Source organism: Aspergillus eucalypticola (assembly GCF_003184535.1).
Source record: "Aspergillus eucalypticola CBS 122712 chromosome Unknown BO83scaffold_15, whole genome shotgun sequence".
NCBI classification, from domain to species: domain Eukaryota; kingdom Fungi; phylum Ascomycota; class Eurotiomycetes; order Eurotiales; family Aspergillaceae; genus Aspergillus; species Aspergillus eucalypticola.
The window spans coordinates 724,773-750,920 of NW_020290289.1; the positions used below are offsets into that span (position 1 = coordinate 724,773).

The 26,148-nt window shown below is 46.3% G+C and overlaps 10 protein-coding genes across 10 annotated transcripts; 7 read left to right on the forward strand and 3 right to left on the reverse strand.

Annotated features, from left to right (window-relative positions):
* Window positions 1–141: 141 nt before the first annotated feature.
* BO83DRAFT_379245 (uncharacterized protein) lies at window positions 142–3,201 on the forward strand. Its single transcript, XM_025531460.1, has 7 exons — window positions 142–214; window positions 265–457; window positions 512–886; window positions 941–1,522; window positions 1,583–1,694; window positions 1,758–2,015; window positions 2,108–3,201. The coding sequence occupies exons 1-7, from the start codon at window positions 197–199 to the stop codon at window positions 3,114–3,116; spliced, it is 2,547 nt and encodes an 848-aa protein (XP_025387394.1). The 5' UTR covers window positions 142–196; the 3' UTR covers window positions 3,117–3,201.
* An 859-nt stretch (window positions 3,202–4,060) lies between these two features.
* BO83DRAFT_379246 (ubiquitin carboxyl-terminal hydrolase) lies at window positions 4,061–5,134 on the reverse strand. Its single transcript, XM_025531461.1, has one exon. The coding sequence runs from the start codon at window positions 4,968–4,970 to the stop codon at window positions 4,290–4,292; it is 681 nt and encodes a 226-aa protein (XP_025387395.1). The 5' UTR covers window positions 4,971–5,134; the 3' UTR covers window positions 4,061–4,289.
* A 658-nt stretch (window positions 5,135–5,792) lies between these two features.
* BO83DRAFT_438202 (uncharacterized protein) lies at window positions 5,793–6,742 on the forward strand (the record flags this gene model as incomplete). Its single annotated transcript, XM_025536074.1, has 4 exons — window positions 5,793–6,012; window positions 6,084–6,352; window positions 6,436–6,513; window positions 6,585–6,742. Exons 1-4 carry the CDS (start codon window positions 5,801–5,803, stop codon window positions 6,740–6,742), a joined length of 717 nt encoding a protein of 238 aa, XP_025387396.1. The 5' UTR covers window positions 5,793–5,800.
* Window positions 6,743–7,433: 691 nt separating this feature from the next.
* On the reverse strand, window positions 7,434–10,642 carry BO83DRAFT_339889 (glycoside hydrolase family 71 protein; the record flags this gene model as incomplete). The annotated part of the gene is made up of 2 exons (XM_025528564.1): window positions 7,434–10,473; window positions 10,538–10,642. 2 exons carry the CDS (start codon window positions 10,640–10,642, stop codon window positions 7,483–7,485), a joined length of 3,096 nt encoding a protein of 1,031 aa, XP_025387397.1. The 3' UTR covers window positions 7,434–7,482.
* Window positions 10,643–11,404: 762 nt separating this feature from the next.
* BO83DRAFT_389700 (uncharacterized protein) lies at window positions 11,405–12,187 on the forward strand (the record flags this gene model as incomplete). The annotated part of the gene is made up of 1 exon (XM_025532817.1): window positions 11,405–12,187. The coding sequence occupies one exon, from the start codon at window positions 11,405–11,407 to the stop codon at window positions 12,185–12,187; it is 783 nt and encodes a 260-aa protein (XP_025387398.1).
* A 347-nt stretch (window positions 12,188–12,534) lies between these two features.
* Window positions 12,535–14,099, forward strand: BO83DRAFT_447081 (F-box protein; the record flags this gene model as incomplete). The annotated part of the gene is made up of 1 exon (XM_025536633.1): window positions 12,535–14,099. Exon 1 carries the CDS (start codon window positions 12,540–12,542, stop codon window positions 14,097–14,099), a length of 1,560 nt encoding a protein of 519 aa, XP_025387399.1. The 5' UTR covers window positions 12,535–12,539.
* A 1,279-nt stretch (window positions 14,100–15,378) lies between these two features.
* On the forward strand, window positions 15,379–15,732 carry BO83DRAFT_389702 (uncharacterized protein; the record flags this gene model as incomplete). Its single annotated transcript, XM_025532818.1, has 1 exon — window positions 15,379–15,732. The coding sequence occupies one exon, from the start codon at window positions 15,379–15,381 to the stop codon at window positions 15,730–15,732; it is 354 nt and encodes a 117-aa protein (XP_025387400.1).
* A 2,488-nt stretch (window positions 15,733–18,220) lies between these two features.
* BO83DRAFT_428010 (oxidase ustYa family protein) lies at window positions 18,221–18,969 on the forward strand (the record flags this gene model as incomplete). Its single annotated transcript, XM_025535387.1, has 3 exons — window positions 18,221–18,374; window positions 18,431–18,637; window positions 18,698–18,969. The coding sequence occupies 3 exons, from the start codon at window positions 18,221–18,223 to the stop codon at window positions 18,967–18,969; spliced, it is 633 nt and encodes a 210-aa protein (XP_025387401.1).
* Window positions 18,970–19,379: 410 nt separating this feature from the next.
* BO83DRAFT_428011 (uncharacterized protein) lies at window positions 19,380–19,895 on the reverse strand (the record flags this gene model as incomplete). The annotated part of the gene is made up of 2 exons (XM_025535388.1): window positions 19,380–19,632; window positions 19,696–19,895. 2 exons carry the CDS (start codon window positions 19,893–19,895, stop codon window positions 19,380–19,382), a joined length of 453 nt encoding a protein of 150 aa, XP_025387402.1.
* A 3,951-nt stretch (window positions 19,896–23,846) lies between these two features.
* BO83DRAFT_362833 (GMC family oxidoreductase) lies at window positions 23,847–25,941 on the forward strand (the record flags this gene model as incomplete). The annotated part of the gene is made up of 4 exons (XM_025529544.1): window positions 23,847–24,056; window positions 24,122–24,839; window positions 24,949–25,387; window positions 25,455–25,941. 4 exons carry the CDS (start codon window positions 23,847–23,849, stop codon window positions 25,888–25,890), a joined length of 1,803 nt encoding a protein of 600 aa, XP_025387403.1. The 3' UTR covers window positions 25,891–25,941.
* Window positions 25,942–26,148: the final 207 nt, after the last annotated feature.

Consider the following 26,148-nt stretch of genomic DNA (forward strand, 5'->3'; position numbering starts at 1 on the left):
CGAAAAGAAACAAGCCACGGAAAGACGAATGCAGAATATGCGACGACTCTACAAATTCGTTGATATAATGGAGAGACATGGTAAAGTAATTGAAATATTGCTGAACACGACTAACCTTCTGGCATTTGTTTGGGTATTTATCAGTCCCATCTGGTTCTATACAATTAGACCTGCTTACGTGGTCAAACAGGGGCCAATGAAGTTTTTGTTACAGGTATGGCCTATCTCAAGGCATCAAACCGCGCCGCTGCTGAGATAATGCAGGTCGCTAGCTCTGTGTCTGAAGCTTTCAACGAGCTACTGGATACTTATAAAGTCATTGGAGAAAGCATAGAGCTTCTAGAAAATTGCAATGAACTTATCGATGGTAACCATCTTGTTCAACAAGCTTTGGTGTCTATGTTTCAGGATATTTTCGAGTTTCATCAAACCGCGCTAGCGTATTTCAGGAAGCCCAGTAAGTAGGCATTTAATAGATGCCAGTCGAGTATGGATCGTTGATCTCTTCAAGTGTGGAAGCAGGTTTTTCAGGCTACTTGGTCTACCTATAAAGCGAAGTTCGGACCCGTTGTCGACAGTTTGAAACGCCATAAACAGGTGTTTGGTGACAGGCTAACCTTCGCACAACTTGAGAATATCCGCTCAGAAGGGATCAGATCGTCGGAAGCACTGAAAAAGTTGCAAAAGAACGAGGAAATAGGTCGGCTGAGAGATATTCAATATTGGCTGAATAGTGCAGACATAGCAAGTGATCAGGATACTTTCACGAGCGTGCGAAGTCGCAATACACAAGCTGGAATTTGGATTTTGCGTCACCAACTTTACTGCTCTTGGAAGGAAAGAAAGGCGCAGCCGATGCTCTGGGTCAATGGAATTCCAGGAGCTGGTATTACCCCAATGGCTTACATTGAACCAAACTCCGCTGATTCTTCTGCTCTAGGGAAGACTATCCTAGCTTCGATAATGGTTGAAGACTGCCTCAAGAGCTATGAATATACGGCTTGGTTCTACTTTAGGAATGGTGATGCGCAAAGAAGCTCCTTCCTCAATCTTGCGTCCAGTCTTATCTCGCAGCTGCTCGAACATAATAGCGATCTGCTACCTTATGTCTTCGAAGAGATGTGCCGCAAAGGTAAGCGATCATTCTCATCAGAGATATTAGCCAAAGAGCTACTTGAGGTAATACTAAGGAATTCCGGACATGTTTGCATCATCCTCGATGGGCTAGATGAGTGCAGCAGAATGGAAAGGAAGAAGATCCTTGAATGGATCTGTCTGATAAGCGAACATCCACAGAATCGTGATAATTCATATTCCACAATCTGTCTTCTTGTGTCACAAAGGGACGGGATCACCTCCAAGGCTTTACGTGATATTCCAAGCTTGGAAATTACCCCCAAGCATACACGAGATGATATTCTTGCATTCCTATGGTCGCGAGGTTCAGAGATTCAAACCAAGTTCCAGATTAGTGATGAAAGCACCAAAACGATGGTTGAGCTTGTCATGGGAAAGGCGGGCGGTAAGTTCTGATCGAATTGTGTGAGAAGAGTAATCCCTTCCTAACAAATGTGATAATCAGGAATGTTCCTTCTCGCAAAGCTTGTTATGAACAATCTTTATTGTCAAGTCTCACCAGGCAATTTCTACAAGGAGTTGAACATGAAGGAAATACCTACACAACTTGATCAGGCGTGAGTCTCATGTTGTTATATTCCGTATAAGGACTTTACGGCTGATCCAGTAGGGGGATGCAGATACCACAGGATCTTGAGCAATGTTCTTGAAGACCAGTCTTCCCGACCTCATTCGCTTCAGCTGCTCGGCTGGCTTGTATGCGCAAAACGTCGACTTAAATGGCGGGAGATCCAGGGCGCGGTATCCATTGACCTTGAAGGCGAAGATGTCGATTTCGAAAGTCGTCATTGGATTCTTGACTCCAGAGATCTATGTGATTCTCTAGTTGAAGTAAAGACCGATGGTACTCTTGAGCTTGTTCATGCAACTGCCAAGCAGTACGTTTCTCTAATCTAATTTTCCTTGTCTTTATTTTTCAATTCGCTTTCTATAAGTTGATTGGCTCGTGTCTAACATTTTCTGCCACTAGGTACCTCATCCGGGCAAATTTCGTTGACGTCGGACAAGTGGAGTTGAATATGGCTTCTCTTTGTGTGGGCTACCTGGCCCTACCAGGATTTGAGATAATCCTGCCGGATGAGTCCGTTTCAGACCTCCTAAGCACTGGATATTATGCATTTCTAGACTATGCAGTCTGCTTCTGGTCTTTCCATCTTCAGGAGGGTCTCAAGGGCACCAAGGATCGGGAGGATGCTTTGACATTAATCGGAGTTCTGTCGAAATTCTTAGAGTCGCACTACCGGCGCCCTACGAAGGATCTCAACATCCCCCCTTCTGCACACGAATTAAGGAGGCGAATTGAAGAGCATGGCCCTTGGTCTGCTGCAGAGAAATTCCTCCATGCTTTTATCTCTGCGCAGAGTCAGATCAACTGTTACACTCAGGACGCCGCCTCTAATGCGTGTCTCAATATACCCGACGTCATTTCCCGCATCAGAGACAATATAGAGAGAGCTGTCTCAGAGAACTTGGGCAGTGGGAGGATTGACTCGAGAGTACTGTACTCTTTCTACGGCCGGAATCTCTATAAATGCCCTAGGATGAGTTGTGATTTCTTCCATCAAGGGTTTGAAACTCCTCAGCAAAGAGAATCTCATCTGAGCAAGCACGACAGGCCTTTTGGATGCTCTTTTCCGCAATGTTACAGAGCGACTATTAGGTTCGGTTTAAAGAGGCAACTCGAAAAGCACATCGCAGATACCCATGAAAAACATGCAAGGGAAATGCACGCTTTTCCTTCCAAGCGCAGGAAGATAGCTTTATTGTGCAGATTCTGCAAAGAAGAGTTTCAGGACGCGAGAACATACCGCATGCATGATTGCACTCATCCAGCTGCAGAGAGGTCAGGAACCCAAAATACGGCTGGCATGTCTTCGATCCTTAAGGACAAACCCCCCACGAGCGACGAGTTCTTATTAACGGAGGAAAATGCAACGGGCCTACCCAATCGGCCCTCTGCTTTCCTTATGCCTAGGTAGAAAGCATCCTTAGTAGTCACAAATAATTGAATAATTATTTGCCTTGCCTTTGTCTTCTTCTACTTTAGTTATTTAGAATTAGATCTAGTTACTCCGGCACGGAGCAATTTGGTAGCATGTTCCAATATTTCTTGGAGTGTCTTTGTTTTTCCTGTATATGGTCGCCCACTTTGTTTGACCCAAATATGTCAGAAACATAGTTTAGAGGTAGATACACTTATTTGTCAACACTGCGATGACATGCCAACGTACGAGTAGACCTGTTCGGGCCCAGCAGATCCGAATCAAAGACTGCCTGGATGATATGGACGAAGGGCTCTCACAGTTTGAGAGATGGACCCACCACTGCGATGACGGAGGTGTTGACACAATGCGGTGCCTGTCCTGCTACAGAAACACATGGACTGACGGGGAAATTCTTTTCGCTTTGTGCGGGTAATGGGTAATGACACGATCAAAAAGGCAACCAATTATGATTACGTGAAGGGGTTTGAATGTTTCTTAATAATCTTTTCCATTTTATTTTCCCGAAAACAGAGAAATAAAATATGATGGGAAAAAAAAAACAAAGAAAAAGAGAAAACACCTTTCAGACCTCCTCGACACCCACCAAGTCCGACCGACCGAAGTCAAGACATCATGACAAGGTAAAGATCATCACCACTCCCTGGACCATGGCACCGACACCCGAAACAAGTCCATCTGACGACAGATCGTAACAGAGCGTGCAAATGCGAAGTCGAGTCGGAAGTAAAAAACGGCTTCACTTTAGGGCATCGAGGACATAGCAGTCATCAGCAAGGGTGGAGATTCTGTGGCTCTTTAGAAGAGCTCAGAGGTGGGACGTCTACTCTAAAGTGATTCTTTGAACTGTAGGCAAAAAGGTGGTTAGCAAATGTGTCTCCAGTGGGATCATCCCAATGTAGGGGGGAGGGAAACTAACGTAGAGTCGCTTGATTTTCAAAATCTTTGGGGGGGAAGCCGCCTTTTATACCTTCCCAGTGGGTCCTCGCTTGCGCTAACTGACTTTGCTGGTGGAGCCGGCGACAGCCGAGGTGAGTATTAGTCATCATTTAGAGCAGAGGCGGGACTCCACCACCAATAAGATTGCAGATAACAGTCATCGCGGTAGTACTCCGTACACAGTATATCAATTGAGCATTAAGCATGGCTCTAGGCCCTATGAGCCAAAGCAATGCAACTGAAGAGCAGACTTCCTCCTTCACCCGCATTCGAATTGATAATCCTCTTGATACCCATATCAAGCGCCCGTGGAGTAAGAACATCCTCATCCTCTGCAAGATCTCCCCTCTCCAGAGGTCCCTTCCTCGACCCCTCCAGCTCCCATAGCTTCCCACCACTCTTAACAAAACTAACAAAATGACCACCATCACGCTCATCCAATAAATTCGCATCGGTATCACCAGCCTGCTCGACTGACTTGTGAGCGACTTCAAACGCCTCACTGTTGTACAACATCTCAGCGCGTTTGTCCATATCCAGAGGTATAGCTTGCTTGCGTATCTCCGCGAGATCGGAATCAGGCTTGATAAAGTTAACAGCCGGGCCGTTTATCACGCTGTGGAGCAAACCGATTGAGCCACACGCGTGGCCGATGGTTTGCTTGAACCAGATGACGGGCTCATCAGGGCGGCCGGAGCCAGGATAGGGTTCTTCTTTGTCAGCATCTTCGGCCTTGCGATTTTGGTCCCAAGCTGGTGTAAGTGGGATGATCACCAATAGAGCTAGAGCAGGTCGGGGAATGTGTGTAAGCTGTGATGGGTCGTCTAGGGAATATACGTCGTAGAATTGTAGCTCTGGCGATAAGCCTAGCTTTGCTGCTAGTTGGTTCATTACGTCGGGGTTGTTCTCTGTTAATTGGGTGAGGGTCTAATTAAGATATGTGGGTTATGAAGGGTTGGTTTTCTTACCTAGCATTCTCCATTTTTTCCTTTCCATTTTGGAGGATTCGGCTGATAGAAAGGACGAAGTATTTGAAGATGGTTGATGTTGAAGTCGAAACGGAGAGCTTAAGGTGTGTGAAGCTGTTGAGTGAGACTCACCCAATGCCCGGGCGCTAGCTGAAGTCACATGAGTCGTGGTCAGACTCAAATGTCAACTGTAGGTATCCCGTTGACAGCTTTTGGGGAGAACATGGTGTAGAGCTTATGAGAGCCAGTTCAGAGATATGGCATACGACAACTTACGAGAGGGACGAGAAATGGGTAATATCACCCCTCTTCATCCCATCCTTCTGGTCACTACTATGCCTCGTGAAAGCCAAGCAAGACAGCCAAATTGTTAGCTAAGACCTTCTGATCTCGGATTGCACTGTTCATGACAGACGTTGAGGGACAGGGAAAACAGTGACGTTGCTATCTTGAAGTCTTGGTGATAATTCCCTGTTTTGATATATATTTGTTGTTGTTAATGAGTGTTATGTCCACATCTATGTTCTCTAAGCCAGCGATGCATGATAATATGTACCTTATATTAGAAGCAGCCAAATTTATGACTGCAACAATACCATTTATTCATTGTCTCGTTGTGAATGACCATAAAGAGAATACAACGTTTCCCTAATCGAAAATAATAAGGCCACAACACCACGTGACGTTGTTGGTCGTTTCGGATTTCTCCCTGTTCTCAGAGTTCCCACTATTACCGCCTTGATAGCGACAACCATGGCTTCCAGTACTTATAGTCACAAACCACAATTTGATACTCGAATAGACTTTGAACTCGGGGCCTGGAAAGTCGGCAGAAAACTCTCAAGCAAGATTCGGAAGCAGGAAGACCCACAAGGTGGCTTTACGTATGAGCGACATGAGGATTTTGAAGCTACAAGAGTTGATCAACCTCTCAATACGCCCGATGTCATAAAAGTCAAAAAGCAGTATGTTTACACTGTTGATTGAAATACAGATAGGGCCAAAAGTAAGGAACGAATTGGACTAACATCAGTAGAATCACGTTTTGGAGTAACCATAGGTATTCCGAGCCTAGTGACGGTGTGTACCGCGAAATATATAATCTATCGCAATTAGAAGACTGCAGGAGGATAGCTAAGCTTCTTGGGTACGCTATCAAAAGACAAGACTCTAGCGATGAATTACCAGGTGGGTACATTGCATATATTGTGATGCAGAAGGTTCCTGGGGAGAATCTACATGGCTTCGACAACTTCCAAGAGAGGAGCAAAACCGTATTCGAATTGCCTTCATTGAAGCGTTATGGTATGCATGTTCTATAACTTCCGGGACAGAAGACTCCGAGGTGGACACATTTCCGAATTAGAGCCCTGCTAACGGACCTACAGGGAACTGCAGTCCCGCCATTTCACTCATTGGGATCCACGAAGAGAAAATATTATATGGGAGCCCCAAAGTGGACAATGGTACGAGACCCCCCTTGATTTATCATACGGATTCCTGATGACTTGCTACAGTTTCATCGTGGATCTTGAAGATGTCGAGCAACATACCGATCGAGCAAAGGATGATGTGTGTCTAGACGCAATGGAACAATTGGAGTACTGGGGTCTAATTGAAGGACAATATGAGGGTGTGTTCTTTGAGAAAGATAAACTATTGGAGGACTTGAAAGTCCAACTATACAGTGAGTAATCAGTCAGTGTTAGAACCACTTAAATACTTGCGGTCTTCATCTCGCTCAGACATTGTCAAGTAACACATATAGTATCACGTGTGATGATATAGTGAATGACCTATCATATGAAAGGTTCAGTATACTCAGCGCACGACCATATCTGGTGTATTAACATGCGGAGACTAGATCTGCCTATCATCAGATGTTGGGCTGATCTCAATGCCGAAAGCTTTAGGAGGGCGGCACCACCCCATTCACAATTTTATTATATCTCTTGAATGATGGACTTGAATGTGAATAGAGTGATGTTGTTAGAAATCCGGAAGTTATCCCTCATCATACTACAAAGCGAAGGATTACATTCTGCTGGGTCATATCTATAGGAGCAAACTTTGATCAGTTCTGCATTTTGTGCGGAAGCAGTAGCAAATACCACCCTGTTAGCCATTGTTTTGGCGGGAATACTTACTAGTTGGCACACCTTGCAGGTAGTTGTCCGAATAACGAAGCATAAGAAGTTAGAATGCTAACTGCGGATCTCATAGTAAAGTTTCTGATGACGAGTCTGCTTGGCACAAAGCATAGGAGGATGACTATGTAGAAATTGTTTCAACTAGATTCAAGTCTGACTCGGCTACCGGTTTAGTGCTATAGAAAGGATCTCCTATTCAAAGGGTTGCGAGCTGTTGCTGATTCCATGTAACAATCCCGGGATCTGTCCTAATAAAACACATTCTGTTCACTCATGAGTCTATATCTAAGCAGCCGCACAGTCCTTGACTAGATTCTCGATCTGAGTATTTTTCTCCTTGAAGACCGGCCCAAGAAATTCTATAGTCTCATCCGGGATATCTCGCCGGGCTGCGGCCATAGTTCCGTATTCCTCTGCAGAGCGCTGGCCAACCAGAAGAAGAGTTGTCAAAATTGTGGCGACACGATTGTCAGGATCCTCCACAATCTCATAGATACTATCAGCCACAATAGCAGTGTCTCCAACTACTGTCGCAACTCGGGACACATCCAGGAATATATCACTGATAGCGTCTGCCTCGCCAACAAAAGGAATAGCCAGGAAGATGGCGCTGATGATATCCTCAATCATTTCCTTTTTCTTCCAGGCTTCTTCTGCCTTCCCAATTGCCACGACTTCTTGCATGGAACTGACTGCCTGAAGGAGAAGCTCCACCGCAAGTGAGATACTCTGTACGATGTCGTCCGTGAAACCGGGCCAAGATCCCAGCAAGATCTGCAGCTGTACCGCGAGGATGTTGGCCTGCAGGTTGTCCAGATTTGGTAGGGCTTTCTCGACCACTACCCGGGGATCGGTGATGTTGACATAGTCGGCCTTCTTGGGTATGTTGTAATATGTGACAACAGAGTCATGGCACGAAGGGGCCAGGATACTCTCTCCATCGCAGAGATAGGAGTCCTTCTCGGTACCGTACTTGAACCAGTCGGGCTGGATGCCGTAGTCCTCCAGTAGCATTTCCTCGAATTCCGTGGAGTTCTTGACCTCATAGTATACGTTGAAAACTCCAGTAGCGCTGTAATTGGGACAGCTTGTCGCGGACTCGTTCTTGCCCTTCCATTCGATGACGCAGTCAAAGTAAGACAAGCCCGGTCCGGCAGGTGCCCATTCCATGACGCTAGCGAGAGTGGAGGTGATATTACTCTCGACGTATTCCTTGTAGTACTTCAGGGTCTTGTTGTAGTTGTTGTCGGCCATAATCTCCGTATAGTTTGCCACCACTTCGTCGATCAAATTGTACAACACGGTCAACATATAGTAGGGAATGCACTCATCCTGCATATAAGCACTTTGGATGTCCAGGTCCTCAAGCGTAGATATAGTCAGGCTATAATTACACGGCGAGGTCACTTCGCACCAGGACCGTGTGTCATCGTCCGTACAGGAGAATTCGTCACTATATGAGTAAGTATCGCCAAGTTCGCACTGGTCATAGCACCTGTCACGCTCGCAGGCAAAGTCGCATAGACCATAGTCGTCATCGCCAGAGATCAGATGGGCTGTGGCACTGCTGTTGATTACGGAAAACAGGTCGAGCGTCCCAGTCTCGGTGCAGTTGCAAGCATGGATGGGACAAAAGCCGTGTGCGCAACCAAAAGCACAAAGACTAACGAAGTCGCCAGTGCCCTCACCGGCGGTGCATGCTTTCGCAGCGAAGTCGGACACTGTAGGAACCGTAAGAGTTACTTCGACCGTCCCGCACGCAGTACTCGGACAGTAACCATGATTGCAGTCAAACGAGCACAGGCCACTGTAGCTAGCATCTTCGCCAGGAATCGGATAGCCTTCGACCCCGGTCTCTTCCGGTACAGTTGGTGGCGGGCCGAGTTTGGAACAAACACAAGCAGTGATTGGACAGTAGCCCCAAGAACAGGCCGCGGAGCAGAGCCCGAGAAAATTGCCAGCACCCCAACCCTCGATACATGTCTCATTGGAAAGGGATGTGGCTGGAGTAACACTGATCGTGCTGGAGGACATACTGCTCCCAACCCAGGCATTCCAATTTTCGATATCAGAAGCAGCAGCGCAACCGGACGAGATTGATTGCCCGTCTATACTGGCAATTGTAGCTCCACCGCGACTAATTGTAATGACCACCGCACCGGAATGACCAGAGAATGACACGCTGCCATGATAAACCCCAACATCACCGCTGGGGGTTGCGGTCCATGAGGCCCCAAGCTCAGTGCCACCAACGGACACCGTGATATCGGCCTGAGATCCGAGAAGAGCCGAGTAGAAGATCTTGTCTTGCACAATCTCATAAGGCCAGTACTCAACCTGGAGCTCACTGGCTGTATTACCAGTGGTTCCTCCATCAGAGGAGCAGGCTCCAGCTTTATTCAGGCGATACCAGCCAGTTACACCTTCTTGGGTGATGGTAGATATGTTGTTTTTATATGTTTCAATCACATAGGGAAGGAAATCGCGCCACCCATCATGTGGCATGTCGAGGACATAGTTGTAAGGCGCCAGTCCGATATCAAAGGCAGTGTATGTCTTGTTGGCTAGAGAATCATCTGATGACTTTATCGGACCGATATAATGAGATTCGCCAAAATCATTCCATGAAATGATCTCAATAAATTCCGGCGCGACAAACAACGCCTGGTTCCACCGATCGAACCACATGTCGTCTCCTCGCCAGAGCCAATTCTTGTCATAACCCGGCAGGTTAGTGAAAAACCACGGTGAGACAGGCATCATATAGGGCTTGCCCTCGAGGTAGTTTATATAGGAGGCATCGGTGTATGTATCCATATCCGCAGGACCATCTGGCCAGGCAGCCCAACTAAACAGCCCATCAGCGACACCATCAGCTTGCTCCATTGCCTCCATGGCTCCAAGTGATGACCAGTCTGGTATGAAGAAACAACCTGTTTCTGACTTGATATCCACCCAGTCTTCTGCGTTGGCAGGGCCTTCGAACGTAGAGACGAAAGGTTTATCATTGTAATAAAAGTACGCATTTGGGGAGTTATAAGTGCTGATATAGTCGATCACATCGGCTTTATCCCAAGCGCCATTTCCAGCATAATCAAATGAAAAGAAGAGGTAAAAGCCGACATTTTCAGCAGCGAGGAAAGCATTTGCCACAGAAGCAGTATTCACATCCTGATCCGCAGCGATATTGAGTGCAAAAGCATCAATCTTTGCCTCAAGGGCAAAGGCCATCTCAGACTCCCAGTCATCGACAGTGTAGCCCTCCGTGTTAGACACCTACTAAGGTATCAATGTTTTGTTCCGGGCGGAATTAGAAATTTGTAGACGGGAAAGTATATACCATAAAGTGAGCAAAGACCGCTCGTGCATGAACATGAGCAACAAAAAGGAAGAGAGTGTGAATAATGAAGCCCATTGGGGGCATAAGAAAATAGGAACGTAACATAGCGAAAACCTTTCGGCGCCCCAAGAGACCCGAGGAAACGCTGTGTTAAAGAGTGACTAGAGAATGAGGAAAGAACGGTAACCCGTAGGACTGATAGAAGAAGGAATGGACGAAAAGAGTAGGTTGTGATGGTAAGAAGTGACGTGGATCTCTTCTTATATTTTTTGAATGCCACCTAGTGAGGGCCAGAAGTTCGGATGACTTTGATAGCGTTAATTGAGGTGGCCCATTTTGCGGGCTTTCGCAATTGCACCAAGGTAGAGGCTTTTTTAGGGCAACCTGGCATTGCTCAAATGACACCTACCTTTCGAATGAAACTAGCTTGATAATAATAAGCCAACTAGCTATATTATACTTTATCCACTAGACTCCTATTTATGATGACTATACAACGCTCTTAACGTCCACGCTAACGCTTAGTCGCAGTCGGACCTTATCTCCTATGGCTCCAGAACATGCTTTTACCCAACTGGGGCATCTTCCGACACTATTGTTATGTTTCCCCATGTCCAAAGCTAATTTCCCATGGTCAAAGAGGCTAACATGGGTGCAACAATCCTCGTGCTTGGGGCTCAGGGATGTGCAATAAGAATCCCAAATTCGCCGCCATGTCCAGGATTCCTTGTTCAGGACTACCTCCATTCATTGTTGTTTCTTTAATTTCTCTCTTTAGCAAATTGTTTATTCGTTGATTAATCGGAATACTTCAAGCCTGCAATTATACATTCATGATTCGCTCTTTTCTGATTGTCTTGTTCAATCATGAGGCTTTTCCATGTCTTTTTAAGTGCCCTCTGTTGGGCAGTCCTAGGACAAGCGTCCAGGAATGCAATAATCTTCGAGATGGTGTACTACTATTACGCTTACCAAATTGAGGTCGCCGCGTTTCCGGAATCCGATAGATACATCGCATACGAGTGCAGCCCTGCAACCGGCACAATTTGCACCTTTAACGAGTTTCTCAAAACTACCGCCGCTGAAGGGAAATCGCTGTCCGTGATACCGGCTGGAGACACAACCTCACCGCCTATCGAGGATGCAGATAAAACATTTTCCGCCATGAACTGGGGTCATAAATATAAAATCAACCAAGTGTGGAAAGGCGGACGAGATTTGAATCACGTGGCTTTGTCGGCGAGGGTGACAAACCGTATTCAAGAGGCTCGCGAGGTTCGAACTATTTATAAGAACCTACTATCCAGCGCGAAGGAAGTTCTCGAGGTAGTTCAGGCAAAGCGGTGGGAAGATAACTTCGTCCACTTGGAGCAAGAGTTCCAAAAAATATACGCGGCTGTGAGCCTGCATGATACGGAGACTACGGTGGATGGAAGTAAAATCAAAGTCATAGACTGGGTCAAGACAGCGGCTGTACAGGCATCGAAGACTTCTTCCAAGTCCAAAGTTCTGCTCAAGCGGTATCAGGACTGGATTAAAGGCTCGAACGGCAAACAATACCGCGACCACCTAGCGATAGCACAGAACATTGCCAGCTTACGCAATGTTTTGGATGCAGAGCCAAGCTCTCGCGCAGAATTTCGGGGTTAGGCCACAAACGCTCCCTGATGCTAGTGAATGCTCTGAAATAGGGAGAATTACCTTGTGCCTGTGAACATCAAGTGTGTAATCTTTCAATGAAAATGAGTGAGGTCAATAGTCCCCAATAGTCGGTCCGGCCTTAGTGTCCTTTTTTTTTCAAATACTAAGCTACGTTATTACCAACATTACTATGATCCTACGACCCTGACTCCCTGCTCCGAGCCCTTGATCCAACCAGCTCGGATAATTAGGCTGCTCCGTCGCCCCACATCGGCTACTTAAATGATTGAACTATTCTCCTATCTACTTCGTCTTCGTCGCCTGCTCCTCTGCTACACGTATCTTCTACATATCGTCCAAAATGCTTGCTCAAACTCCGAGCGAGATTCTGCTTCACATTATACCTTTCTTTACCCCACCTGACTACACTCGATTGGTTCTTGTATGCAAGGCATGGTACACTGCGTTTATTCCCAATTTATATCACCACGTCTCGCTCCCTCTCAATGAATACGACTATCTCGGTGCTGCGTACGGAATCATGCCCGAATCACTTCTTCCTGTCCGTCGATTCACCCAAGAGATGATAACAAACCCTTCACTTGCTCCATTGATTCGATCTTTGGAGCTTTATCCTAGCGACTGTAAGGAGGGGAAATGGGAACAACTACCCCCCTTGGAGATTTTGGTCGAAGAAAAATATCGCCACTTCATGTTACCTCATGGACAGTCTAAACGCAAACATCGCCGCAAGTTCTATTCTTGGCGCAGAGACCTCAAGCAATCTTTTGAGCGGACGGATTTTCATCGGGCGCTCCACCATTTTGAAGATGCCTGGCTAGCGCTGTTGCTAGTCCAGCTTGTGAATCTTGAGAAGCTTGGGGTTGCCCTTCCGGAAGAGGTATGGATAGGAGGTTATGAGGACGGACCGTTTCCCCCTAGGCATTCACCTCACTTTGAGCGGGTTATGAGGTGGGCCAGCAATCCTGAGTTAGGAATCTTGACTAAGCTCAGGCATATCTCACTTACAAACGGACCTTGTATCTGGGAATCTGAGTTATCGGTGGATGCGGTTCCCCTGACTCGATTACTGCCCTTTCTTCGAATTCCTTCTTTGCGCAAGCTATACGTCTCAAACCCTTGTGACCGATCTCAACTTAGCATGCCAAAGGATCTCCCCACCGTACAACTCACCCATCTGGATTTCGAATGCCCTAGAACTGCATTGCCAGGCCTCCCTTACCTTCTCAAAAGATGCTCAGCGCTCGAGTCATTTACACTGCAACAACAGGGCTGGCATGAATATGAAAGCCAGTACTGGCAAGACCTACGTCAGTTATACCAGTCTCTGCAGAGCTCTCGTTTTTCGCTCCGCCATTTGAGTTTGACCTTCAGTGATTGGAACGTCCGGCAAGATGCAAAGACCCCCACACCGGTCTTTTTTGGATCTCTCTCGAACTTCCTTCGGTTAAAGACCGTTTGTATGCGGTGGGGTAATCTCTTGGAATTTACTGAAGATGGAAGCATGAAGCCGGTAGCGCCGCTCTGGCAAGTTCTTCCACGCTCGCTCAGTCATCTGTTCATTGACCATTGCCTCCTTCAGTGCTCATCCGCACTGTATACCGAACTGAAAAGTCTGATAACACATTGCCCTACGCATGTACCCTCCTTGCGAAACCTGTATCTCCGATTTGCGTCAAGAGAGCAAGACCCGTCAACATCCGCAGACGGCGTACGCGCGAAAATACTGGCACCAGACCCTAGTACTCGTGACAGACTACTTGCGTTGGAGCTGGATTTTGAGCCATTGAATGTAGATTTTCGAATATTTCAAGGAGATGACAGTATACCCTTTGGCCAAGAATTTTACATTAGGAAAAAGTGGCCATGTGGGTACCTCGGGCAATTAAGCGGTCTATGAAGTCCTTCGACCGGCTTGTGTGGTTCTCGCTAGTGTTTGACCGAATTTGGGGATTCACCACGTAGTGTTATCGAAAGACAATATAATCCAGCCTATAATTACCTTGACTATGGTAATTACAAGAAAAGTTTCTTTGCTTGAAAGTGGCCAAATTAACTGACTACTAGTTATCTCCGACCGAGGCAAGGGCCAGGCCGTGCCTCCGACCTCAGTACATGAACTACTCGACCAATTTCGACCCACCTATTGTCAATGGGCAAATCGGAACGTCCAAAGAGTCCGCTCCAGGCAGAAATATATAGACTCAAATAGCTAACTTACTGAAATTGAGGTTTGAGACAAGGACCTTCGATTCAAATGGGGGACGAGGGAGGGTTCAGGCCTCTTGGAGTGTGCGTCGGCCGGATATCCATGCGGGGCGCCCCAAGGGTTCGGCGCGGACAATAAAGCCTTAGCAGAGCTTGTCTTCTCTAGGCTAGTAGCAACATACTTGATGGACTACACCTCATGTCACAAATGCTGTTGGCGTTTTTGAAGCAAAGGTTCGCTTAATTGCCACAATGACGATAAACTGCGCTCCATATTATTTTTTTCAACTAGAAAATAACGCAACCAGTGTCTACATTTCTCGGTGTTCATGTCAACTACAGCCGGCGCCGTGCCTAGCTCAGCGTTTGGATTGCGCCAATGCGGCGAGTCCTCACTTAGAGGACAGGCCTCATCTGAGACCCCAATTTCCCTTATCTCGCCACCGTTGTGCTTCATGGAACTATCGAATGCTAGCCTAGACCTTGACCCCAAACGGGTGTTCGCCTCTCCTAGAGCCGCAGCTCCGTTATTTACTTTTAGGGACTACGGATAAATTTTTTTCTCAGCACAGAAAGGGTTTTCACCGAGCATAGACTTAGTCCCAAAGTAGATCACACTTCCGGTGCTAAGGCTGAGACCCTGATCGGGCATATAGCTAGGGATATTACTTTGTGGGAATTAATCTGGAAGACGAGCGGTACAGGGTGAGAAGGAGAGCTTTGGGATCGAACAGGAGTTTTTTCATCTCCGTCTCTTCATCCGAGGTATTCAGTCTCAATCTACTCCGATATATGGTCCCCAATTACTACTCATCATACCTCCCTACATTCTTACCGTACAGACAAACCTGTCACGTTAACCGCCGTTACATCTATCCATTATGAAGCTTTCTAGCTATCTCATTTCTCTCCTGTTAACCACTGTCGGCATCGCATATGCCGACTGCCTGGATCATATTTCCGCAAACACAATGGCTATTTTCAGCGGTGCCCCCTTCGCATTTGATACAAATTACGAAACCGGCTCACAATGCGCAAGATATTGCGATGGCCTCGCAGAATGCACGTCTTGGCTTTACAGCGTGAGAGGGGGCGAATGCCAGTTGTACAAGGGCAGTGCTCTATCAACCTTCTCGTCTCAGCATTTTATGTATGGTGTTTGCGATGGCCACAGTCATGTTGCCACGCCATCTGCTGGCTCATCTGTAGCTGCGCTAGCCTCACCGAGCGCCAGCTCTGTCTTTTCCGTGAACGTTGGTGAAACCTCTGCTCTGCATGTATGTCTACCACCTCATGCTCTGGACTTCTACCATATCCCTTGCTAATGTATCCGTAGAAAAAGCATCTCCATCAACAACATCATCAACATGGTCATCATTCTTGACTTCAAAGTGTGGCAATGATTGATCGTTGGAGAGTGAGCGGAAATCACCTTCCATGCGTAGCATCTGGCTTGAATGCTGCTGGTGATCCGTAGCGTTATGTCTGCCTTTTGGGTGTACCGATCTATATAATGCACATCTACATTGAAGTTGTATCATGTTATTAGGAAATAATCCTTCTTGGTTATTCTGGACGGCCTGCTATATGCTGGAGTTCGGTGCGCATCCGGGGTATAGTGAATACAAGCAATCCTCAATGGCACTACATTTTATTAGAAGCTTGGGAGGACAGACAGACCTTTAATACGTCTAGCCCAATATTAGTACCGGAGCATGCCTGACGCGTTGGGCTAATCCTAAAAGTGTTGAGAAAAACCACTGGTACCGAGTTCTTGTATGTGGCAAGCAGTGATTACATGGGTATCATTGAGGCGAGATGTTCGGCATAACAATTTACGCGTTAACGTTTGGCTTCCGCAAAAATAGACCATCAACATCAACACAAGTAGTAGACCCAGCATGACATCCTTGTCTGTGAAGGGTAAAAGTTGGTTCTAGCTTGTTGATGCAATTTATTATTTTGATGGATTCATTGTGTTGCTCAATCCTAAGACGCGAACCTGCTGTGCAGTATAGTCAGTCATGTGAATACATAACACGAGGGCATACGGTGGTAGAGGAGCAACTAACCCATAAACGGCTTTCAAGCCACTCAGGTGGTAGCTCATTTAACGTCGCTGTGGTAGACGATTCCCCTGTTTAGCCGCTTGTCCAGACCTGCAGGTTCAGTCTCATCAACGTCACGATACACGATGTCGCCCACGAAGATACGCTTGGCAAAATCTTTGGGCCTGTTGCTAGCAGGCGACATTTCCTGATGGCTGTCCTGTTCTTTAGGAAGCCCCACGGCAGCCCCGATTGAGCCGGTGCCGAGAAGTGCAATCATCGCAAAGACAGAAGTAAAACGCATGGTGATCGTGGCAGAGTATGGAAACTCTATGAAATGTTTTGGGTTAACAAAGCAGGATATTTAACGGTATTGTATATTTGGACGGCTGGATTTGATTGTAGTGGACAAAGCCGAGTAGAGTCGTAGAGTGTAAGTATTTTCCGCCACCCAAGCATTTCACTGTGTATGGATACAAGATCTTCCGAAGGGATTTGCATGCATGAACAAGAGTCCTTAGATCCGCAAGGACCCCAATGCCGTAGTACTGTCATTGTGTTACTGTGCTACATGCCGAACTACGTAAGGCCCAATTTGGGTCACCACGCACACCACAAATGAATCTCAACTACCCCTCGTATATTATGAGGTGAAGCATAATGGTTTGCCTATGTGTTCGTCAAATATGAACATCATGACACCTGAGCTTTGCTGAATACTCAGTTCGAACGTTGATTTATAATCAGGTTATCGAGACCGCACTATATATCAGGATACCAGCGAATGTTATATCTGGTAAAATTTGGCTTGTGAGCAAAAAGAAAAATTCTGTTGGATGTTACAAGATGATCGGCGCACTCGCTAACTATTCATATATTGCACTGCAGCAATTCCGTCAACTTCGCTGCTGATTTGAGATTGTTTTCAAAATCCCTCACGTTTGTAGATGGTCACCCGATCAAATGACCCGCACACAGATATGGTTATTTTGTGGACTTTGTAGATCATAGAGAGTGGCATCAGTCTTCGTTAGCGCTGTCAGGTGGCGATGTCTCCACCCCTGCGTTCATATATGGTTACGCAGCCAAACGGTAGGGTGTGTAATCAGCATATGTAGGAACTGAATCGGAGATATCTGTAGGGGGCTCAACCACACCCCCACACGAAGAGAAGCTAGGAGGAAGCGACAATTCCCTGAAGGGTATGTTTAAGGGCGAGCCGGCATACACGTCAGGGATAGGGTTACATTTGTAAAATGCTGAAAGTGCGACAGAGAGTGTCGATCTCCTCAAGTGCTCAGATGGTGCAACTCATCCAGATGATATTTGACTTGTCTCTAGCAAATCGAGACACACCGACCTTTTCTGCGCTGACGAGGACATACCGCTCCCCATTTTCCAGCTCTTAAAAGGTCTCCTATATGCACAACCCTACTATCTCTCAATATGTATGACCCATGAATCAGCATATGCCTTTGGACATTTGATGGCGTTTTCTATGATGAACTTGAATATTGCCCGATTCCAAAAGGAGGCGTCTGATGATGACGAGGAGAATGTTACTGAAGAGGCTGGTCTTCTCCACCCAGAGCCATATCAATTGCCCAGGGAGGAATCTAGACAAAGATTCAGTTTTTGTGTTCCAGTCCTTTTGTGTGTGAACATTTGTCTCTTGGCTCTTTTATTTGGTGCGATACATCTACTGCAAAGACAATCTTTCTTACATAGGGGACCTAATCCTCCATATTGTAAGTCCCCAACACAAATGAATCAGGCCATTAAGACTGATGATGAAAAACTAGCTCCGTTGCGTGAAGATGGCGTCGTTCAATATATCAACAAAAAATATGAGCCCGATCCTGAATTTCAGTCGCCGATTGTTGCTGGGAAAGAAGATCCATGGACAAGCTGGGCATTAGGTGGGACCACCGGAGTCGGGAAGAAGTTCGTAACTTGGGAAGCTAACCAGATTTAGAGAACGACAATGGGTTTAAGATGGATATAGAGACGGCCAAGAAGCAAGGCTTACCAAAATCTTTGGAGTTATACAATGATCCCGGATACCTGATTTACGGATTAGGGGTTTACCATCAATTACATTGTCTTAATCGCCTTCGGAAATCATTCTATCCGGATGTGTTCTATCCAAACATGTCTACGGAGCAGGTTGAAATACATAAAAGTGCGTATTGGCATGCGGTCGAAATTATTCCCTAGTCCTATCCAACTAATCTATACGCAGATCATTGCTTCCACGCCATTCGCCAGGCTCTTTTATGTCACGGTGACATCTCGTTAATATACTGGTGGGATCCCAGCTTCACGTATATTGACGATGACGGCACAGAGCGGTATACGGAGGACTACCTACAAAAGACCCCTAGGGAGCGACAGGTGGGACTACATGCTTCATGGAGCTCTGAAGTACAGTGTCGGGATCTGGATGCAATTAATACCTGGGTCAAGGAACGTATGGTTGATCCTGACAAATATGGAGGCAGGGATGGTGATTGAGAAGAGCAACCTCTTCCAAACAGCCTGATCCTGGAACAAGTATTCTTAATGGCTTTAGGTAGGTAAATGGAATCCTTGGGCTTGTTTTATAGACCATACAACGAGACCCTTTGTACTGGAATGGAAAGAGTTCTGGAAGCGGAGATGAACCGGCTTCCCGCAGGCCAGACTCTATAAAACATGATAGTTTCAGAACTGTGCTCGATTTCTCGGTCCAGTCAGGCGAGCATAGACATGCGTTAAGAAGGGACAGGCAAGATGCTATCTTGTCCAAACAGACCTTTTTTTGTGAGGTCAGGTTCTTGAAACGGCTTCATAACTTCCAGTAGTAGCTGTTTGACGATACACAAAGTCCAAATCGCGGACGTACCAAAGAACCAGCAGATGATCAGAACAGTTCAACTGCTCTCCTACTTTAGGAGATGCTCTTGTAGAAACCTGGCCTGTACTGGAGCATTTTCATCGAAGAGTTGCCCATTATATGGGTCGAAATGTCCTCCCGGCGGAATGTGTAATTGCTTGGGTTCCTTTGCTCTTGCGAAAGCACCAAGCGCAAGGTCGGTAGGTGTGACAACATCATTGTTCATCAAAATCAGTAGCGACGGAGTAGGGCAGATACGTTCGATAAGAGCTGAAGGTTCGTATGCTCGGAATGCCTCGAGGCTTTCTGATGGTTAGACCGATTCCCCACACTCCAGTTACTTAGAAGCGAAGTGTGCCACATACCTCTTCAGCGCCACGTCATTTACCCATCCGAATGGTATTCCTGAGCTGTAGCCGATATAGTTGTCTTCTGAAGGAAGAACGGAAAAGGCGTGAGGATCTTTGTCTACCACGGGCACCCGAGCCGGCTCTTCTCCTCTGGCACGAGCAAGGCGATCTACGGCCCCGATTTCAAGTTCGTTAGCAGGATAGCAGGCGATCATCAAAGGTCTCCATGGAATTAGAGAAGTCCAAGTCCCACTAGATTTTGAATCGTCGTGTGCCACTCCTTCACTTAAAATCATTATATTCAAAATTAACAACTCGATTGTATGCCCAGATTAGTCAATTTTAAGAGCATGACTATTTCAAGGTTATTACTATAACAGACTAGAGTCTATGGATCCGTAGATCTTTCTTGGCAATTGTGAAGCTAATATGACTATGATTAGCCCAGCGGAGGATACAATCTCTCCTCTTCCTGTGTCCACTGTCCAGATATGCCTAAGCTGCAGTGAACCAACAACGGATCACAATTGCGCTATTCGTCCTCGTTTTCTTCATAAACCGATCAGTGTAGCTGGTTGTATATTCGAGCAACAGTGTTGCACAGTAGATCCACAAACTCTTCATTAATCGCATGTATATCTACTGGATATAGTTCATATGACTATGAAAGGCTGACATCAGTCAGCAAGGAACTCATAAGCCAATGCAGACTCTTTGCAGAACACGATCTAATATACCTAATTACTTCGTATCATTGTCTCAACTGAATTTCTCAAGCTCCGGATATCCTCAGAGAGCCTTCTTTCAGCAGAGCAATGAGTCAAATTAATTCAGATTAAGAGGTCGCACTACATGGCACCTTCCCTGTACCAAGAGGGTCCTCCACCTTTGTAGTGCTTAGTACATTTTAGTAAGGAAACTAGAGTCAGAATCGATGAGGCATCATTTGTGCCTTCGTTGGTCTTTAAAGCGGGAAGTGGGGCCGGAAAGAATACAAATAAAGAAGGCAAAAAATAAAAAAGAGGGAAAGGAAAACAACTTACTAGATACGTCTACATACAGTAAGACTACCGCTGATCTGGCGCTAAATACCTAACTACAACTTGGCTCGGCTGTGTAATCAGCCAGTAAAGAGGTCGAGGGGGTAAATCGCCAACACAAGCAAGCATTATGTGTAAGCAAACTAAATAAAACAGTTAATCCAAACCGTGGAAGCCAGGCTTCGATACAATGGAATTACAGAATGGTACATCGGGGCATGCCCGACATGATTGCAATAGTGAGCTAGAGCCATTGGATCTTCCCCATCACTTAAGGTAAATTTGGACTCGACGATTTGTGGCGAACGCTGACGAGACCGACATTAGAATGATTGTTGATGTGCACTTCATGTAGTACAAGCTCATCACCAACCCGTTCGAAATCCGAGTAACATTGCTCTTCACTTTCCGTTGAGCTTTCGACTCGATCTGCTACTATCGACATCACCGCTGTTGTGACTACCTTTCGCACCATGGAGCGTGCCACTATTTAGTGTTAGCTCAGAGCTTTTAATATCGAAAGCAAGAATTCTTGTCCCACAGTCAAGTAGCAAAGGAAGAGTACGTACGACCCAAACAGCTCGTTGGTAGCGGGTTTTATTGTGGGTAAACACGCGTTTACAACCCCAAGCTTTGGTTCCAATACCGAGTAATTGGCACCGGGTGTAACGTTGTAGGTCAGATTCCAAGTCCACCACCAAACGATCCCCTATGAGAAACAACACAAATCCTGGCAAGTGTGCTTATAGTAAGTAACCTGCCTTGCAAGCGACAAAGGGATAAAAGAGGAATAGTAAACTTACAACGCCTCGAGGCTAAACATTGCAGAGACGGCAATCTTTTTGGATAGAACCAGTTGTAATCTGATAACCAGAGGCATCAGTAGGACAACAATGAAAACGTCAAGGGTAAGATTGGCAATGCCAGCAACGAGGTAAGCAATATTTTCACCATTGTAATGTCCTATAATCAATTTTATCCCAAATATATTGGACCGGTTTGCAAAGCGCAAAGGCCTCGGTCAGTACCATGGTGAAATACGAAGCAGTGATGAAGAGTGTCCCGTAGCACAACCGGCAAAAGATCTTTTTGAGAAAGAGGTCGATGTTGAGGTACAATGTTGAAGCCTTGACCACGAGTTCGCTGCTGCCCACAGCAATTGTATAGGTGCAAAAAGCTAAACCAATGTTGAAGAAGACGCCATAATTGTAGATATAATTGGAGTCAACTACTTTGAAGTTAGGAAGAGTCAAGCAGTGTCTCTTAGCAAACCTTCGTGTGCCGGTATTCATGATCTTGACTGCCTATATTTATATGAAGCCGCAATAGACTCAACGTGAAATGAAGCTAGCTCGAAGGCTGATTCAAGTTTCACGCTATCCACAAACATACACGTACCCATGCAAAAGGAGGTAATACTTCAGGGGTGGCTCAATACGACAGACAGACATCCTTCAGTGGTGGAGTTGTATCACAAGTGGGTAATTCTCTAGCAGGCTGGGGACCAACTATGTCTCCATTTTAACTTTATTCTCGAAGCGAACTTCTATTTTTCTTGCATTCTCAGTGTTGAGATATGCTATCCTTATCCCCCTTCTTCTCATTGATGTGTCTTTGGACAATCGCGTGTGAGTGATTCAGAAGCAATAGCTGCGTCAGCCTTTGTGACAAGAGCCCAAATTATCTTAACCTCTGCCTTGAAATCAAAGCCAGAAAAAATAGCCATGTTGATTGTACCTTTCTCCCTTGATATCTGTACCTCTCTGCTAGATATAGTCAGGCTTAAGCCTCAGTCGTCTGGCTTGAGCGAACCCCTATTTAGTACCTAGCTATTGAATTCGAAAACGGGTGATATTTCGATTGAAGTTCCTTAGTTCAAGTGCGTGCCCTTTGTGCTACTAATTACCTAGTAAATCCTGTTTCTGCGACTTCCCGGAGCGCCCCGGGAGCTCTTAAGCGAAGGTGTCTGTTAACAGGTCTCCTCCCGGAGGCTGTCCCCACCCACCACCCTTTATAATTATATTCATGTTCCAATTCCTCAGGGAGATGCCAAAGATTGCCTGCGTATACCTCAATTGGAGACTCTAGCTGAGATTTTGTCGAGTAACACGACCAGCCATTTCATCAGTAACGTTATCAAGTGTATGCGGAGCCCTAAGCGGGGACCTTTGTTGGGGTTCCCTGTGAGCCTCTGGGGGACTCGGGAGGGCACTAGGTGCGGCTCCTGGCAGAAAGTATGTAAAGAGTCAGGGCACATAGCTGTATACAATCCTGATAAGAAAGTCATCTGCGAACGGAACTTATCACTGGCTAACAATTACCTATAAAGGTTTAGCCTATGGCCTAAGTGGGACGACAGTGCGGCAGACGGCAGTGCCACTAATATAGCTCAGTAGCAGGGTACAATGATCGAAGAGAAGCTTACTGTTAGGACCCGCTGCACCTAAAAGGACGATCCCCTAAGCAGTAAGCACAGACAACAAACCTGCGTCAAACCGCTGAACTTACAACCCGTTTACTCCATAGTCTGTGCTGAATCGGCCGGGAGGAGCCCCGAAATTATCATTTTCGGGCGACCTTTACACTGCCACGTAACTCATTGTCAGCCTCGAAAGTCTGTAATCTACTGTAACCTGGATTCCTACGATCGCGAGGCGAGAATAAGCTTTCCAGGTCTTCCAAGGTCTGATCTCATTATGCTCCTTGACTCTTTTCCTAAGCCATAAGTATGTTAAATTTAGACCTAGCTACATTTTTACACGCTCGGCTGTTCTTCAGTTTCGAGGTTATAGGTTATTGTCTAGCACTGATACATGTCCCTATCTCAGGTTTCGGTTTCATGTTACGTAAATACTAGCGGACAAATATATCGGTGGGGCAGGAGCCGGTGCCTTTAAAATGGCTACGACTGGGCGGGGTAGAACTGGCATTGTGGAGCTCATTATAATGTTTTTTTGTTGTCTGATGTTCCTAGCTAGTAGGAAGCTATTCAATTAGTGCCTAATATATCTCTCTCTCCCGTCTCGGGGTATTTCTTCCTTCTTAACAAGCTACTTCTTACACTCGTAATTCTTTTTCTTTTCACACTCTCATCCAATCTTTAAGTAAACCTGCACACAGTACAGAATGGCTACTACTGCATATGACTTTGTCGTCATTGGCGGCGGTACGGCTGGCCTGGTAACTGCTTCTCGACTGAGCGAGGACCCCAACACCTCCGTCCTCGTTCTTGAAGCAGGTGCCGACTTGACAGCAGATCCCCGTGTGAACATTCCTATCTTTTATGCTGCACTACTTGGATCTGACGCTGATTGGAAATTCCAATCTACCCCTCAGGTATGAATGGCCCCTGTTCTGATCAGAAGTGAGTGTGTGAGATAGCTAATCTATTATTCTTATAGCCAGGCCTCAATGGCAGAGTAATTGGTCTTAATCAGGGAAAAACACTCGGAGGATCCAGTTCATTGAATGCACACGTCTTTGTTCCTCCATTTAAGGGGGCTGTTGACTCATGGGAGGAACTCGGTAACCCCGGATGGAATTGGACCATATTGAAAGACTATTTGGCCAAGGCCTACAGCAGTCCAAATGTAGCACAGGATGCCAAGGAAAGTCTGGCAATTGAGGACTGGCCTGAACTGAACGGAGCGAAAGGTCCAATCCAGACATCTTTTGGCAACGAGACACACCCCATCCGCAAAGCATGGGCTGAACTGTTTCGCAGCCATGGAGAATACAATGGCGGGGATCCGTTCATTCACAGTTCTGTAGGCTCCTTCAGTTGCCTTGCTAGTATTGACTCGGAGGGTAGGAGAAGCAACTCTGCCTTGGCTTACTATAAGCCTGTGGAGCTTCGCCAAAACCTTCATGTCCTTACAAATGCTCTTGTTGAGAGAGTCTTGTTTGACGAAAGCAAGCCTCCTAGGGCTATTGGAGTCCAATACAGTATTGATGAGGCCTCAAAGACGGTTCAGGCAAAGAGTGAAGTCATACTTGCTGCTGGTGTTTTCCAATCTCCGAAAATCCTCCAACTTTCAGGAGTTGGTGGAGTAGAACTTCTTAACAAGCATGGTATCGATGTGGTTATGGACCTTCCCGGAGTTGGACAGAATCTTCAGGGTATGTGAACAGTTCCCAGTCTAGCACCGGCGACATAGATAACAGGAGCCCCTCTCCTATTGACAACTACTCGCTTTGGGATGAAAAAGCTAACATTCAATGTTCGTAGATCATATGATCTCTTACACCGCATTCCAAGCAAAGCCTGAACTAGAAACGAAGGACTCTCTGGTTAGACAGGAGCCTGAAGCCATTGGTCAGGCAATGCAGGAATATGCTGCCACGAAGTCTGGGCCCCTCACGTCACTTGGAGTTCATACCTACGCCTATTTACCTCTTCCTGAACAGGACAGAAGTGATCTCCAGGCACTGTTCACCAGCGACGCTGCTGAGAAATTACAGCACAAGGCAACGCAATCCTACTATGACATCGCCAAGACTACTATTCTTGATCCCAAGCAACCATCAGCTGCGTACCTATCCGCCTTGGGGCAAACAAATTATGCCAAAGATCTCAGGGACGGAACTATCCCAGATGCTTCACAAGGAAAGTTCGTCACGCTTGGAGTGATGCTCTCTCAACCGCTTTCCCGCGGAAGCGTTCAAATGTAAGTGCATCTTTGTTGTTTACATCTTTCTTGATAGAAAATGTAGAACTGACAAACCGAACCCCAGTACCTCCAACAACCCTGAAACCCCTCCAATCATTGACCCTGGCTACATGTCAAACCCTCTCGACCTGGAAGTTATGGCACGACACTTGCTCCGTATCAAGAAACTGGCGGAGTCACCTCAGCTTGGGGAGCTCCTTGAACAGCCATTGAAGTTCCATGACCCAGATGCAGACTTCCAAGGAGACTTGGATGCCGCAAAGCAGTACGCTCGGGACAATTTGGTCTCCATGTGGCACTTTGTGGGAACCTGTTCGATGCTGCCTCTCGAGAAGGACGGAGTGGTGGATTCCAATTTGAAGGTCCACGGTATCGAAGGTCTGAGGGTTGTGGATGCAAGTGCTATCCCGCTTATAAGCACGGCGAATCTGCAAGCTACTGTGTATGCATTTGCGGAGAGAGCGGCGGACCTCATCAAGCAGGATCAGAAGAGCGAGTAAAGCTGGGGTTGCAGATGTCTGTACCCGCAAGGTGTTTATTAAACAAGTGGCAACGATGGGAAGACTGGCGAACCTCCCAGGGTTCTCACCCCCGGTCGCGCATTTCGCGGGTAGTCAGTTGCGTCCGATTACTTCCCGATTGATCTCCGCTGTTTTATCTTGAAAACTCGTAGATCTACAATCAACTACAGAAACGTTGACGTCGCACATAATTTACATCTTTTCATGATTTCAAGTATATAAAAGCCCTATCTTCCA